The sequence below is a fragment of the Neodiprion virginianus genome, chromosome 4, assembly GCF_021901495.1.
Source record: "Neodiprion virginianus isolate iyNeoVirg1 chromosome 4, iyNeoVirg1.1, whole genome shotgun sequence".
Classification (NCBI taxonomy): Eukaryota; Metazoa; Arthropoda; class Insecta; order Hymenoptera; family Diprionidae; genus Neodiprion; species Neodiprion virginianus.
In genome coordinates, this window is record NC_060880.1 from 23178748 (window position 1) to 23196194 (window position 17447).

At 35.2% G+C, this 17447-nt stretch overlaps 2 protein-coding genes across 6 annotated transcripts; both read right to left on the reverse strand.

Annotated features, from left to right (window-relative positions):
- Window positions 1-1886: 1886 nt before the first annotated feature.
- LOC124301772 (thiamine transporter 2-like) lies at window positions 1887-7406 on the reverse strand. 5 transcript variants are annotated; one of them, XR_006907555.1, is made up of 7 exons: window positions 6666-7360; window positions 4406-4790; window positions 3894-4307; window positions 3553-3745; window positions 3285-3426; window positions 2902-3146; window positions 1887-2803 (listed from the first exon to the last, which is right to left on the reverse strand). XR_006907555.1 is itself a non-coding variant. In XM_046757177.1 (7 exons), the coding sequence occupies exons 2-7, from the start codon at window positions 6786-6788 to the stop codon at window positions 3009-3011; spliced, it is 1395 nt and encodes a 464-aa protein (XP_046613133.1). In that variant the 5' UTR covers window positions 6789-7211; window positions 7281-7406; the 3' UTR covers window positions 1887-3008. The 5 variants fall into 5 exon arrangements, 4 of the variants coding, with proteins under 4 accessions (XP_046613133.1, XP_046613132.1, XP_046613134.1 ...); XM_046757177.1 differs by having other exon boundaries at window positions 1887-3146; window positions 6666-7211; window positions 7281-7406; XM_046757176.1 differs by having other exon boundaries at window positions 1887-3146; window positions 6666-6984; window positions 7087-7360.
- Window positions 7407-10069: 2663 nt separating this feature from the next.
- Window positions 10070-15999, reverse strand: LOC124301775 (calmodulin). The gene is made up of 4 exons (XM_046757187.1): window positions 15699-15999; window positions 11770-11944; window positions 11392-11634; window positions 10070-10741 (listed from the first exon to the last, which is right to left on the reverse strand). Exons 1-4 carry the CDS (start codon window positions 15699-15701, stop codon window positions 10713-10715), a joined length of 450 nt encoding a protein of 149 aa, XP_046613143.1. The 5' UTR covers window positions 15702-15999; the 3' UTR covers window positions 10070-10712.
- Between the last annotated feature and the right edge of the window lie 1448 nt (window positions 16000-17447).

Consider the following 17447-nt stretch of genomic DNA (forward strand, 5'->3'; position numbering starts at 1 on the left):
TGTAATAGGCGCCATGTTCAAAGTTGCTGACTCTGGCCGTCCTTACCGTGTCGGATTTTATCCCATCGTGTTATTAGTGTTTAATCAGTGGATCCTAAGATCAGTGATATTACAGTGGTACCACTAAAATATAACTAAGTTTTTTTTGAATAAAAACTTTCCGCGTTATTCAATTACAATAGATTTCAAATGTGATGTTAGTTATAAGTATGACTTTAAAATTCAGTGTAATTTCAGTGGAGTAAGATACCTTTTCGACTTCAGTGTTACTTAATGGCGGGGTCGAAAAATTTTATTCCAGTGATTTTTCGGTGGAACTTTGGTATGCTTTTAATGGAATTACAGCGAAAATACAGTATAAAAATTCTTAACTACACCGTGAAATCCAAGTGCAACCGAAGTGGAATCTAAGTGTAACTTCAGTTCAATTCCAGTGGGACGGAAGCCGGCAGGGTATGTGTTTAGTCTATATTGCTTAGGCCTTAAATTGGACTTTTTATCCGGGCCGAAACATATGATAATTTCAAATATTTTTGATGATAGTAAATAGAAGTGGATGATATAAAAATAACGTCAATGAAAACTATTAATCTCTTCCCCACAAAAGCTATGGTATCTCCAATGAAAATACAGTACAACCTCCCAATAGTGTTACTTCCAACAGGGTCGCTTCCCCCACTATCATATTACACTCCAGCGTTTTCCGCAATCTCTCTCACAGTTCCGCTGGTGAAAAATATATATACTTACTTCAGTGATTCGGCAGTATGTACGTAAATGGCACAAAAAGGGACGAAAGTTACACTTTTTGGCAAAGCCAATTCTCGAGAATGAGAGTTCGTAGTCAGAGTGGGGGGAACCGAGATTCTGAGAAATGTATTCTCCTCACAGTCCGTGAACGGCTCTATTGAGAGGTTGCACTGGACAATGTGGATATCTAGTAGAACTCTACATTTAATAAATCTATAACATCTTATAAGATCGAGGTGCACGTGAATAATGGATAAAAAGGACGTCCATTGGAGGACAAAATTTTCTCTCCATACAAATCCATGAGATCTCTAATGGAAATCTGTGTGGATATCTAGTAGAGTTCTACTAGATGTATAACAAGCGGACATTTGGATCTCTAATAGAGCTCTAATATACTTCATTTCGGTTGAAATGGATGTCTGATAAAGGTATTGCATATCCGTCATGGATGTCCGTGGTACATCCATTAGAGATAAACTTTCCATGTGGGATACTATGCGCAATCGAGTTGTCTCGCAAAATTACGTCAATATAGCGTTCAAATAAATTAATTTTAGCATTTTTCAAAATTCAGTGTAAATGGGCTGAAAATCCGAAACACCCTCTTTTTTTTTGCGACTTTTGGAGCCAAAAAGTTGTCGTCTCAGAATCGATTTGGAGAACCCTTTTTCCACTAAGCAGACCCGTTAGGGATGCAAAAAAGACATCTAGTAGATCGTCAAATTATCAGTTGAGAAAATAATACGAAATATTTTCTTCTTAATCTCTTGATCCAATGTTCACAGCGACTTGAGACCACGCTTAGTCCCTTTCTCACGCAAAATTACCTCGGAATAAGGTCTAAGTTAATTGATTCTACCGTTTCATAAAATCTGCCAAATATTGGTTGAAAAAATTCGAAAGTTTTAACCTTCCTTTCTTGCAATTTATGAAGCCCAAAACTTATTCGTCCCAATATCTATGCCTAGATACCCTTTCCCATGACTAATCGAATTACTTTGCGAATACCGGATTTTCGTACGAAGAAGAGGGGAATATTTTATGAGATTCTTGGAAATTCTTGTAATACATACGCAAACGTATCAAGTTTACATTTTCGTCGAAGGGGGAGAAGAAATAATTACATTCTCATCTAAAATGTTAAAATGTATATTCTACAAAATTTTCCAAAAACAAAAAAAGACTAATTACTAATTCTTATTGTAAGAAAACGCACTGCGCCTATTGTCATACAGTAACTTGCTACTTTCTCTATTTAAAAGTGAGGCAATACTGTCTTCTGCACAATTCGCATGTGACCAAATATGTGAATAAGTCAAGTGCCAGAAAAAGTAAACGATTTCAAATGGCCACTGTCACTTATTCTATTTACAATTTTTTTTCCCTGTATTTTTTACATTTCAGACATGTAGTTATATGTATATATGAATAAATCTCTATATTACATTTATATAAAAACGATATTGCACAAGATGCACGTATTCAGCGTGGAATGAATTGGTTATTAATTTTGAACTTTTAAAGAAAAACATTTCTTATAGAAATAAATAATCAGATAGTTCGCTTTTTTGCTAAATCGTCAAACAAGATTTTCCGACCAATCGAAGCTCCAGTTCTCATTATCTCGAACTTGATGCTATCCAAAACCATACATACACATGAGGTGAAAACTACGTTGTTGGGTTATTCGCGTTGAGGAAGTTAAAATACTCATGAAATGGAAGAGTGGGAATACGGGACTCTAGTTGGTCGAGGAAATAGTGTTCGGTGATTTGACTATTTGCGTAAATAAAATTTCGGGACTTTAATATTATTTCTATGGCCATTTTTGAGATATCTTGAGTCTGTCAAAGTGGAGTAACGATAAATATATAAGCTATACAAATTTCACCGACATAAATATGACTTATTTTTCCCCAATTAAAAATCATGAAGGGTACCTTAAAATATTTTCCAACTAACGCACTAGAAATCTTAAATATTACTATGATTTTTTTCTATGCTATACTTTGGATTCTTCGACAGAATGTAATACGATTTTTTAGTCAGTAGATAAAATAAATCAAGTAGCACCTCAAGTTGTAGTCAAATTGATTTGCATATATACAAGGAACCACCCTGACGCATATATCAGTGTTGATCTTCCGCTTGTCTCACTTGCTCGTGATTGACATTGTATATATTAATCACAATTCACGAATGAATGCCAATTTGTACCATTGTGTCATAATATCTATCACCAGTACAATATGCTATTAGGAAGAATCACTAGTCTCACTAAGTTGCCATAGTAAAAAACGTTTACCATTTTTACACCGTACAACTGTCGTAAATACTGCTATCATAAAAAATACTACACCCAGAGTAATAAAAAAACCACCGTAGACGAGATACTGTAACAGATAAGTGAGTCATATTATGTGCAATGACAATTTTATTAGGAATAAGGAATATTTGTGACTACCATCAGCATAAAGTGATTCAAATGTCCTTATCAAGTTGCAACAAATGTAAATTAAAGATTCCCTTACCTGTGCCCTAATGGGTAAAGCAAGAACATTCTTGCCAGTGACAACGAATGTGAGCAGACTTTGCAAAAGCAATGCTATCAACGTATTTACCCCAAATATCAACCCATAGCTGTCCTCTGACAAATTTTTAGCAACTTCCGAGCTAAAACATAGGGATTTGAAAAATAATTAAATATTGTTCATCCACATTTTAGAAATTGTGCTGTACTAGATTACTAGGAAATTGTGTGTGCGGAGTACGTTCTCGTTGGAAAAAAGAAACACTCACCTTGCGATAGTGATCATTGCCTGGTACAATAATCCAAAGATAACATAGATTGTATATGAAAGCCATATATTGTACGTTTGAGATGCAACGATTAGTGAAGAACCTTGCAATAATGCAAATATCGACAATGTTGCCTCTCCTATTGCAGGCCAGTTTAGTCTCAACTTTCCCACACCAAATGCTGTTAGTGCACCTGTTAGAATGAAATTTGTGATATTCAAAAAAATTTCAAACCTGTGTGTATACTTTCTAAAAACTGTACCACATGTACGTAGTATTAAAGTTTAGTTCAAGGCTTCAATGACAGTAATTTTTCTAACTGAAATTAAGTATTCTCTTACCCAAGATTGTATAAACTGCCTCAACACCGGCATTATAGACAATATCTTCTCCTTCCAATGAATCTTGCCACAGCAACTGTACATAGTTAATTACTTGGGTGTAGCCGCATGTAGCAAATGACCACCATATGGACCATTTAAGTACATAAAAATTTGAATATGCCGCTAAGAAATCATTCCAAAGAAGATAATATGCATTTTTAACTTTGGTGGTTAGGCTGGAATTTTTATTAAGGGCCTCAAACTGCAGATTTTGCTGAGAATGAGACCGCTTGCCTTTAGCATGTTCAACTCTCGAAACTTCATTTTCAAAGGCTGAGGATTCATTGGAAACCGCATCCATTGGCCGATGAAAATAAATAGATTGGCTCACAGACGGCAAAAATAATGCCCATATCGTTGCGAGTATTAGTGCTGAAACAAATGATGTATTTCAACATGTCATATCTGTGATAATACAATATATCAACCAAATTTATTAAAGAATACCAATAAAAAGACTACCAACTTACCTGATAATGTGAGGTAATTGAGCTGATGGTAGTTCAGGACATTGAGAGATACAGTTAACTGTGATGCCACACTTGCAGTAAACCTTCCTAGCAAAATTGCTGTTCTTGTGTAACTGGTAACTTCTTGATAGTGCAGCTTGCTGACCTTTGCATATATGTATGTGAAATATGCCACCTCTGACGCAAGGAAAAGACCAATCAAAAATTGAACAATTTCCATTTCCCATATACTTTGGGCTAAAATTAGTGTGATGTATGTACAGCTTCCAGTGATGCCACATAGTATGATGACAGGTTTGTAACGGACCAAATCTGTTACCAGAAATACAGCAACTAATGTTGCCATGTAGGAATATGTACCAACTGGATATATTTCTTGGGTAACCTGGAAAGAACCCACCTCTGAAAAATTTCATCTACAATTTGGTACAACGTTTTTTCAACATTCAGACATTTGGAAAACAAAATTGAGATAATTTAAAAATTCCAACCAAAATATCCAAATTTTTACAATTGTCTGTTCCAATACTATTCATATAAAAATAATAATGTGTGTTTCATCCGTTTAATTTTAAGGAAAAGATCCGAAGCTTCCAAATTTCCCTTTCATACGTCTTTTACGTTATACAGTTATACGGAACAGATAAAAAAATAAAGATCTTTCACAAAATAAAAGTTCTTTATTCAAACAAATAAGAATAGATTTTTGCGAAATCAATCTGAATTGATACAACCATTTAACATAGGTATATAACCTCCATGGTCATATTTATGTTTGGTGATATATGGCTAAGAAATTTTTTTATACCTTATACTCACAAGCAGATCATATCACACCGTTTAGCTACAGGTCACTTGTACTATTCTAATAAGCGAAGAAGTGAGTGCCTCGTATCATGATGAACTTTGATACAGGATGTGCTGATAAAATTTTGATGGTCGCAACACAGCTATCAAATTTCAATTATGTGGGTAGTTCTTTGTAAAATTAAACGATTGCCTACAAACTTTCCAGTATTGGTCGGAAGTGTTATATAGATAGTGCTTGATAACAATAATAGTTTTTTGTGGAACAGTTTTGTAACAGAGAAAATATTTTTTAGCTGTGATACGCTATATTTTAGAATTACTAATTTTTTTCCCGCTATTTGGCGCAATGAAATGATTTTTGGGTTAAAACACAATTAGATATTCATTGGATTCTTTAGAGCCTTTATGTTTCAATTTATTGAAATAATTGGAAATTAACATGAACTTTGAGGATACATGTATTTAAGTATCTTAGGACTCAGTTTATCCTAATTTTCTATTTAAACAAATGATTGCATGACTAAATGATAGAGGCTAGTAGAATGGCAGAATTATCTGCGAATAAGAAAGAATACTAGATTATAAGGAAAGTAGGTAAGATATATGTCTATTGAATTTTTATTGTCATTATGGTTGCGCATATTAACAAAAATGAATTTGAACACAATACATTACAGAAACATAATTTAGGAACATAGCACAGGAATTCAATTTGAAGAAATTGCCACATTTCAGTCAACATTTTCTGCTTTTACAGAGACACGTGCATTGATCTCTGAGGTTCATTCTTATACACTGAAGACATGAATGAACTACGTACTTTTAACTAGGAAAGTATATCTTTTATCTACTACAGACTAATTCATCAATGTCAGGTGCAAACAGTTTCTACTGTTAGTCATGCATTAATCAATTCTGAATGCCTTTTTCTGACAGGTAACTCTGCTGAACTAAATTGATAAGATTAGTTTGGGCTGAGAAGCAGGAAAACCTTATGTAATTTAGAGGTGTCAATAAACTTATCCTAGAAGCAAAAACAAAATGCAAAAAACTATTTTAACAAGGTACTAAAAAAAAAAGGAACCGCAAGCTATGTAACACATTTATGTAACTACTGATAAAATAAATTCTTTGACCGAATTAAAATTGCAGTATATAACAAACTGACGGTGTATATGCAATTTTTATAGAACTTTTATGTTTAGTTGCAATTAATGAGAATATCAAAGGCTGCTGTTGATAAAAGTAAAAACGAATGAACTGCAACGAATGCCTGCAACGTGAGTTAGGCCAATGGTATCAAGTAAAAGCTGATATAAGCAAAACGTGTCGAGGGTAGCTATCGAATATGTTACTTGATAATGAAAATCTGATTTATTTTAATTCACAAGGTGAACATAATGTCATGAGAAGAAAATATAGGTTGGTTGCAATAAAAATAAGTGCTTACCTGCGTTTCGGTGAAATTTTTCCATGGTCCGGTTAGGTATTCAGTTACAAACGGTTCCGACGGTCTGAATTCCTTCAAAAATCCAAACACGCACAGAAGTAACGATATTTTCTTCCAAGTCATTGTTATGCCTTGTTTTTTGTCATTTCAATTTTCAACATAATTTTCTCCAGCCGTGACCGTCCGACGAGCCTGACCTTCACGCCTCGCGTCGTATGCGCTAGTACAAACGTGGCTGGCCCTTCGCGCATTCTTATACCATGTATACCTGTCACATCTCGAATCGCCACATCTGCACCAATGTTCGCCACCACGGTTGCTATTTAGAAGTAATAAAAGCATTTTCTGATAACAGCAAAAACATACGCATAGATAATTACAGAGATCGTGGTGGTCGAAAGAACTAAAATAATCGAAATACCGCGAGCACATCATCCTCCAAACTACGACCTCGGTTCGCCACCTGAGATATGCCATTTTGGTCCCGTTTAGTGGCGGTAATCTTATAGTTGCGTTCCGGAACTAGCTGGTAGTGCTAAAAACTCCCTACGACAGATGCAGAGAGTCACGAACTTAGCTGCGCAAAAGAGATAAATAAAATTGCTGACAGCATACTCGTCGGAAGGTTTCTCTCTGCGTCGGAAGGCACCTTCCACTTTCCGTGATGGGTCTACGGCTGTCGTGCGTATTTGTCCAGACCACGTCCAGACCATTTATTGTCGGTATGTCAATCAACTGTGGATGCGTTCCGAAATTAGTTGGTAGCGCTCAAAACTCCCTAGGACAGAGGCAGACCTACTCACGAACTCGGCAACGCAAGAGATAAAAGATTGTCGACAGCATTGGGTGATATCGGAACGCAATGCGACAGATCACCTCACCTGGTGAATTTTTCTGGTAGACAAATTCCTGTGAGCTTGGTGCTTTTTCTCTTCCTCTAGAATTCTCTATCCGCGGTCTCGCTGTCTCTGTACAAACTTGCGATAGATGAATTTTCAAAGCACCGAAGCGTTTGATTTCAACAGTTTTTATACGGTCATATTTCACATTTACTTCACACCAAGTGCATCATATCATAGATAATGAGGATTTAGAATAACAAGAAAAATCCTTAAGTTGACAAAAATTTTGAAGAAATACAATTTTGAACATAAAAGCTGGGCTTACGTTCCATATCATTGTGATAATTTTTGATGAAATCGACGAACCTGCGTCATTCTAGGCAGTTAAATCGTTATGTACAATGCGTATGAAATCAAACTATTTAGGGGTTCCCTGGTTGATTTCGACGTATCGTATATATCTCCAAAGATCGAAGTTCACCCCTATTCCATATGCAAGTCTGAACAAAAACAGTCTATACATTTTCATTTGACGCAGAAATAAAGAAATGCCACGGATTCTTCGAAATCGCAATAACAGATTAGTACGTTATCTTTGCACATTCAAAAATTTTCAAGTTAGATTACGCAGGTACTAAGCTTGTTGAGATGCCGACTATTTTACGATTAACAGTGAAACATGATTAGCATTTTTTCTGCTTCGAAATAGCTATGATCAGCATTTAACTAATCAAAGGTAGAATAAAATCACTAGAAAAAAGTTGACTTACAAGCTTGTACCTATACAAGTCTTGTTGAATTCGGCTGGGAGGAAAAAAACGGAAAAAGTGCGTACCGAATGCAGATTCCCTGAAAAAAAGGGGCAACTGATAATAACGGTCAAGTAATATCAATAATGTCAGAAACGTCAATGAAACGAATCATAGATATATACCACTTGTTCATGTGTATGTTAGTCAATTAATAAGATCTTATAGGTAAAATTTTGAAAGTTTGTCTGAATTTTTTCTGATATCAATAAATCGATTCATAGTCTGCTTTTGAACGATTGACTGCAATCTGTCGTAGATTGATAATTTGGACCACAGTTGTGGATTCACAGTTGGCACTTAGATATATAGGCCTCGTGTGCACTTCTTAATGTGTTTTTACTTAATTAATTCATTTCTTGCCACTTTCAGGTAACAAAATGCGTGATCAATTAATCAGTTTTCTAACTATAGCTATTTATGATTGCTCATGGATACATTTTTTTTTAACCTGACATATTTTTTGTGAAACCCATAATCTATGTTATTCCTAAGAATGTAAGGAAGACGTGGGTTCAAATTCTCTTTGAGAACACAGCGGGTCCATCTGTTTTTAGTTTTTCACATAGAATGCCTTTTTTACAGTACATAATTCTGCTATAAATGCATCTAAACAATGGTTTGAATATACTAACAGTGGATGTTAATAAGTTTTTTTCACACGTACATTTTAAAGTATATCAATCTGCAATAATGGCATCAATGCTTCTTATTTGTAATAAAACCTGGACACCATTCTAAATACTGTACAAATTATACTATACAGTGATACGCCTGGCGTCTGGATATACATTTTCATGACTCAGCAAGCCATGTCATAATTGATCAATGCGTGATGGAGATTGATTGAAACACAATACGGTTATTCGTCTATTATTTTAGATCTTTCTTCGCAAAGGATTATCAAGATAAAAAAAAAAAGTGGTAGCTATAGTTTTCAAAGGATGCAAGGAATTCCAAAAGGAAATGACAATTTTGTGACCTAAAAATGAGGATACATTTATTTTGTCTTTTATAATCAATGCAACCTAGGTCACCAAATACATTATTAAATAAAGACTGTGGAGGAATTTTAATTTAATATATAATATATATTACATGTATTATGACTGATCCGATGGTCTTATATCGGCGTTGGTTAAGTAACATTAAGACGTGTGATGGCTCCAGCCAACCAGTCTGTTTTGCACCATTAACCGTGCAATAGTCAAACTAGTGCCAGAAAGTGCACCGATCGATAGTTCGAAAAGTGGTGCTGATGTTGTGCAGTGCAGTCCTCATTTTGAGGAGAAGTGTGTCGTGTTCGTTTGTTTGTCTACAAACATGTCAAATGTTGGTCATGTCAGGTTTAATCGAGTGAGGGCGTTATTCATACAGTCCGGGATGAGAAGGAATGTTAACAGGGTCAGTCAGACACGATCCCTGTGTGTCCCCACTTCCTTTTACTTTACGTGGTGATCATTATGGTATTAAAAATTAAATAAATATAAATATATATATTTATTTATGTACATATGTATGCATATACACATATGCATATATAAATAATATATTTTTATATTTGTTTTTGTTTGTTTTGTTGTTTTTTTTTTTTTTTTTTGAAAAAATCAAGCATTAATTAATATTTCGTTTGTTGGTTATCTTTTCTTGTTTTTGTTATGTTACGTTACGTTTTCTCACATATTAATGTATAAATTAAAAGTATAAACCAATACTATTTTAAATTACTATTAACCTATTGATGGGTTGATACATTCCTCTGTCACATTGAGCCGAGTATCATGCCACGAAGTATTATTTAACACGGACATTTTTTGTAATTTTTTTTTTTTTTACATATCAGAATGTGATTCCGTTATAGGAGTTATAATTTATAATACTACGATACATAAATTCCAGATAATGTTCAAATAATGTTCCTTTTTTCTTCTCTCTTTTTATCTTTTTTCCCATTAAACACGGACATGTAGAATTAAAACAAGATACGAAGGGTAGTTTCAGAGTTATTATTAATTCAAACACAATACTTGAATATATTTCTTAAAAAATTACACAAACTTTGAACAAAATTTGATGATTATCGCAAATGTTCTATAGTACTTTACTTATTACTTGTAAATTACATCAAACTTTATTCAAAGGTCTACTCCAACTTTTCATGATACTGTTAAATATTTCCAATTCACGATGTATTAAGACTGGAAAGCAGAAATGCAGTTTCAATATTTATACTTTAAGATTTTGTTGCCGACGATGAAGATGGTTGGTATTAATTATCTTTATTACTTATTATTATAGTATTATGTTAAGTGTTGATGATAGCTTTATATTCTGGTATTCACTTCATTATCAACACCACTCCTAGTTGTGAATTATTCCCAAACATGCGTTTGCATTCACTTTGATGTCATCATTGTGACGAATTCTGTAAAACATAAAAAAAACAAAGAACAGAAATAAATACGTATATTTAATTACATACTTTCGCATTATTTCACGCAAGTTATTTGAGTCATTAAACAATCAAAATGTAGATAAACTACAGGAAGTTGTCATGTATGAATGGCTCTTTTAATACTAAAATGATGTCGTATGTTGAAACAAACTTTTTCGTAAAACGAACTTGACTGAACATGTTTTGTAACGAAATTCTAGTGCAATATTAACACTCATAAATCATTATATTTGATCGTGCTTGAATGTTTGTAGAAGATATTTGACGAACATGTCAAGCAATTCCACGTGTAGTATTACACTTTCATTCACGAAACAATTGTGGACACAGCATATCAAAGGTTAGACAAATATTAGCAAAGCTACTCTTATAACGCATGTGGGTTCTGTGGTAGAAAAGAAGAACACTGAATGAATTACATTTGTCTCTGCCAGAACGGTCTTTTCAAATGTCTTATATCCAGGCAAGTGGATCATTAAACATTAATGTCTGAACCATTTCAAAATTTGGACGAAAAGATAGATTATCTCATGTGTTTTCTAAGTTCGGTAATTTTCACGACATAAACCTGAGGTGAAACCAAAAACAAGCGGAAAGAAAATAGTTTGAAGACTATTTACCTTCGTAATTGACTTGCCCGTCACCGTCGATGTCAGCTTCTCTTATCATCTCATCAACTTCTTCATCTGTTAACTTTTCACCAAGATTTGTCATCACATGTCTCAACTCGGCAGCTGAGATAAAACCGTTACCATCCTTATCGAATACCCTAAACGCCTCTCTGATCTCTTCCTCGCTGTCAGTGTCCTTCATCTTACGCGCCATCATCGTTAAGAATTCGGGGAAATCGATGGTTCCATTTCCTGAAATGATTTTCAAAGATGTAAAAAATAAAATAAGAATGAAGAATCTGGATTTTTATTGGACATGATATACACGGGGAATTATAAATGGAAATGAACAAAAAATCAATTCAATTAGCACTGAATGATACACACCATCAGCATCTACTTCATTGATCATGTCTTGCAATTCTGCTTCCGTTGGGTTTTGACCAAGTGATCGCATTACTGTACCCAATTCCTTGGTTGTTATCGTGCCATCGCCATCCTTGTCGAAGAGGGAAAACGCCTCTTTGAATTCTGCAATTTGCTCCTCTGTGAGTTGGTCAGCCTGTGTATAAAAGTTTTAATGTTTTTACATTCAATACATAGAGCCATGTCATAACATTTCTTTAAATTAAAGGGTGATTTAAGGGAATATATGATGCGGGAATACCTGACCATTTTAATGTGACTGTGACCTTTATCATTTCCAATTTCATTTTCCCGTTACTATGTTGTAGCTCGTATCATAGTCTTTGTAATAAAAAAAAAAAAAACCGTGTGCCCTTAATTGGTAACGGGCCTGTATTTAGTTTGGGAGATAAGAACAAATTCGAATAAAATAGAAAAAGGACTATAGTGGATCACAACAGGATTTGAACACAAACTGCAAAATTTCCATGTCGGAGATTTTTCTTCTGGCGACTTTTTTTTGCCCTTCCAACTTTTTGTATAGAATTTTTTGTTTGAAAGGGAACAAAATGAATCTGCTCATATCACCAAAATTAAATACATGCCCATCTTTCTTCAACACAGACTGCAAAGTTAAGTCTCTCATGAAGAATTCACGGTGTAAATTTCAATAATATGAATTCCAAACTCACAATACTTTGGCCTTCAATTTTGCAGAATATAAATCTATCACATCATTATTAGGTGAATGTAGAACTTGCAATAAAGAAAGAACCAATGGGAACGAATAGATCTCGATATTCCATAGAAAGAATGTCATTACTGAAATCATTTGTGAAACATCAAATGATTCTATGTTTGTTTGAAAAAAATGTCTGTTACAACTATTTAGATTTCCTAGTTCAAGTAGCATCTGCTCTGGTTCCGAGTCAGAGAGTTGATTATTCCAAAGTCCGGACATTAGTATCATTATGCTTCAAAAACTTAATCAGAGTCGTGATAAAATTGATTTATCAAAGAATTCTTTCAGTAAATGTCATTCGTTACAGATATTCGCTTTTGCAATGAGTTGCCATTAGAATCGTGATCTGATGCATGGAAATTGAGTCTTGGGATGTTTTGTCCTTACCACTAATCATTGCAATAAAATTTTATAGATATGAAATAACATTTATATGACCTCATAAATACGGGGCAATAATTGTGCTTTAAATACGGTACAAGTGTAAGTAAGAACTTATCAATATAGTGCTGAAAAAAAAAAAAAAAAAAAAAAAACGGGCATATGTTTATTACTACCTCAGTTGGACTCAGGTCTAAGAATATCACAATGTGCAAGAAGAAAACTAGAAGAATTCTGCATAAAATTTAATCATACAATTTCTGAGTAAATGAAATGTATCTTCTGAGTCACTGTACACCACTAATGATGTTGCAGGCTATAAGTTTATAATAAATTCATGTGGGAGTTTTGATGCAGTTGTACATAAAAATCAAGAATTATACGTATTATACGTATGGACGAGAGTTCTCTACATTTATGTGAACTGTTTTAATATGCAAAATACTTCTTGACCACATCCGATATAAACTCAGTGACCAGTAAATGACCATAACAATAACTTACAATTAGTTTCATTCATGCATATTGCAGTTTGCTAGATCAGCAGCATTAAAAATCGCTAAAATGAAAATGTCTAAGATAAATATCTTTGATCGCAGACACGTTTCAATAGTATCCCTGGTAATCACTGGTAGTATTACAACAGTCACGCCTCAAAGATAAAATAAATATGTCAGACTGTTATTTATTGATTAATCGCATTAGGCTCAACTGATTGAAGGATAGATTTTATAACTTATCAGATAAACCAAATAGTAGTCCCAAAAATTGCCAAGTGTCAGTGATAATGATTTAAACCAGATTTTGATAAGCAAATTTTTACACTATCCAGCAGCATGCAATAACCTGGTTAAATAAAATACTGCTACCAGCGAACAATTTTGTTTTTTTTTTTTTTTTTTTCGACCTTTCACATTCAGCAATAAACACGCTTTCTATAGCAGTTGGTACAGCCTGTACCAGAACCTAAGCAATCAATTAGATCATCGCTTTAGACGTATTTTATAATTCATTTTAATTAATAAGTATAATTTAATATTAAAGTAAAGAAAGTTATTTTCACCACCAAGCAAGTAAAGCCCGAAAATTTATCTTCTTAATCTGATTTTAAGAAACATATGCGTCTATGTTATTTTCTTGTTAACGATTTTTAGTCTTATCTGTACTTTGCCCAATGTATTTTAAATGAAACTATCACATCAAGTGAAGGCAAAAAAAAAAAATCAATAAACGCGTCGGAGAAAATCGGACAAAATCTTTGTACGAATACACATGTATAAATTATATTTATAGACGTACCATGTCGCGATCTTGTTAAAACCTTTCGGCTTAGGGTATTCGGTGATAACGAAATGAAAAAAATAACCTCACTACTCTTCACAAATCGAAGGTTCGAACGGTTCTGCCGTTTGCGGCAAAACGCTGCAGGTGAACCGAACAACGTCGCACAGTGGCAGGTTCGCGAATTCTCGGGGTGGCGCCGGCCAACGGGTCGAGGGTTGGGAGGGGAGGGGTTAGAGGGGGTGGGGGAGGGGTTAGAGGGGGTGGGGGAGGGGCAGGAAGGAGAAGAGGTGGCAGCCAGGGACCAGGAAGCAGTGAGAAGGGGGTTGGGGGGGAGGGAGGAGAGGGACAGAAGCACGGCGGGACCGGAGGGAGGAAGAGAGACAGAAGAGGACATGACAGAGCTGCACTGAGCAACTACGAAAATCAATAGCGGGTGTATAAGGCCGCCATAAAGGCTGCCATACTATTTACCGGCCTTTATATGGAGCATCGTGCGCAAGCTTGTATTCATTTATTTGTTTATTTAATCGTTTACTCCGATGATCGTAGAATCCAGTGAACATGGAAATATGAATGATGTTCTATTTACAGGTATATTATGCACGAGTGAGCACGAATAGGTGGAAATTTTGTGACTAACATAATTTCCGCTTACACGTGGGTAACGTATGTGTATAAATATAGGCTTCTCGATAAATGATACGAAATGAGAAAACAGAATTCGAAGAAAATTAGGACGGTAGAGATCAGATTAATGAAACAGTGTTCCCGGTGGTAGATTGTTAGAACCATGATACAAGTATCTCACCGTAGAATTGCGTCGATCATCTTGAGCGGTAATAATTGTTATGATGTAATATATTGATGGTTATACGACTGAAAATTATCGTTTGGGCATCGGAATACGTGCATGTTATAAAGCAACGTAACAGAACGTCGAGCAGGTAAATGAAAAATAGAGAAAAAGAATAGCGGGATCTAAAATTGGCATGATTCTTGCGAGGTAGGCGGAATTTTTTCCGGCATTCACAATTGCCGATGACGAGAGCACCTCGAGTCGCGAACCCGGTAAGAACTGTCAACTGGTGAACCTTTAACGGTACAACGCCTTCATCAACACCAGAGTCCGGTGACAAATTGATTCTTTACAGTGTCTAGTAGATTGATCAGATCTACCGATATTTTGATAGACGACAAGTTACGTCGGATTCATTTCAATTAGAATGAGATTAATTATTAACGATAATTCTGTAGCTATATATTTATGTGTATATACATATGTGTATATATAAAATCGAGGCAAGCCTAGCGTACGATATAACGGAATAAAACGCAGTACATAATTCGGCTAGAATGTCGAATAGAGACAGATCTCGAGCAGCGAGCAATCGGCCGGATTCCATTACTATGTTGCGGGTAAAATCTGTGAAAGTTGTCGAAATTTCGATATTCCAATGATTGCGAATAGGTAAATGATATTGAATACGATTAATCGACAACTCACCATTGCAGATTCTCCTAGATATTACCGGCACACTACACAAACTCCACTACGAACCAGCGCCGCTGACACGAAATACACTTCGGACAATAATGGAAGAGAGGGTCTCTCAGTCGTCCAGGCAATACTGTGTTACTACGCCACGATAGCGATGTCGCACATAACTGTGAATAAAACTTGCGCGGTGTTTGAAAAAGTTTTTATAAATTAAATGAAAAAACTATAAAACACAGGAATAATAATTTATCATACATTTATTCACCGATGAACCATATATATCGAGGTCTGAGTTCGGATTAAGTTTCAGCCGCGCATGTGAGTAGGCTTTATAAGCGCTGGGTGCGGTCTTGTTTACAAGACTTCCTTGTCGACTCGTCTAACGTCCAAACTAAGCTCAATTCTGATTGGCTGCTACGCACCTGCAATGCGTCAACCACTAGAGCCTGTACAGTTTGCGAACGGGTCAGAGTGGTGCTGGCAGGGCTAGCTGGCTCTGGGGTTGCAGCGTGCGCTGCCGGGCTGCCTGCGTCCCTACATTTTCATCCCTCCTATCCTCCTGCGTCCTTCGTTCCTTCATTCCTCTCGGCCCTTTTCATCCTTCTGTTATATTTACGTACCCCGCCGGCATCTCGCCACCACCACCGCTGCCGCATATTATGCATTCAAATGTATACGATGTATAATTATTGTAAAATCCTCGAAGCTGAGAATTTTTAAACAATTTCTAAGTTGAATTTCATTCTTATTAGCCTGCAAGCCGTCTCGACAACAGAAAGTAAAGTTTTTCAAATGAGAATTAAAATTTTTCTTCATTATTTTGCATTCCATATTATCGCTTTATTTTTACCTGTTACAGTAAGCGAATTTTTAGGTGCGAAAATATTTAGGTTGAAAGCGAGGAAATTTTGTTGCATAAAACGACGTAAATTCCTAATATGCAATATAATGGTTTGGGGTGAAATTTTCTTTGCGTCTATCGAGACGCGTTCAAACCGCATACCCAGTGCGCATTGGCTATGCGCAGGCGGGCGCGCAATGCGACACAGGACATAATCTCGTTAGAGATTCCTGAGAAGTGAGTTAAATCTTAAAACGATTATATTTATCAATGGTCTAGCGCACGAACATGCAGGCTTGACGATATTTATTATTGACTCTGAAAGCATTCTATAATTTAAACTATTATCTTGTCGTATGAAACGAAATAATCGCGAAATAGACGAGAAATCATATAACTGTAAAGAGCACATCGTCTGTAGTTGAGACCTTTTTATCTGTGCACTCGCAGTTTGGATATCTAGAATCGGAACGAATATATTATGTATGTAACTGAAAAAATTATTTGGTGGAAGATAAACATTGATATATCATTATTTTGAAACGTATTTAGGCTTGGAAAATACGTCAAAAATGCCAATGCATGGTAATGTCTATTTTAATTATGAACACATTTTTTCTTGATCAATGTGCAGTACAATACTAGAACTCACACGTTATATGCTTATACGCTCATATAATTCAGTATACATTTCCGATTACACGTGATAAAGTAATAATGATCCAGCATAATGACTGTGAAGAAAACACGTCTGAGTGTATAAAAATTAGCGAACACCCACCCATTAGCCGTTTCATCTCATGTCTAATTTTCGTTATGAAAAGTCTATAATAATTATATACACCTGATAACGTTGACGTGTTGACTAGCCACATGCACACGGTGATTATCTGCCGTGAATCATATGGGTATAT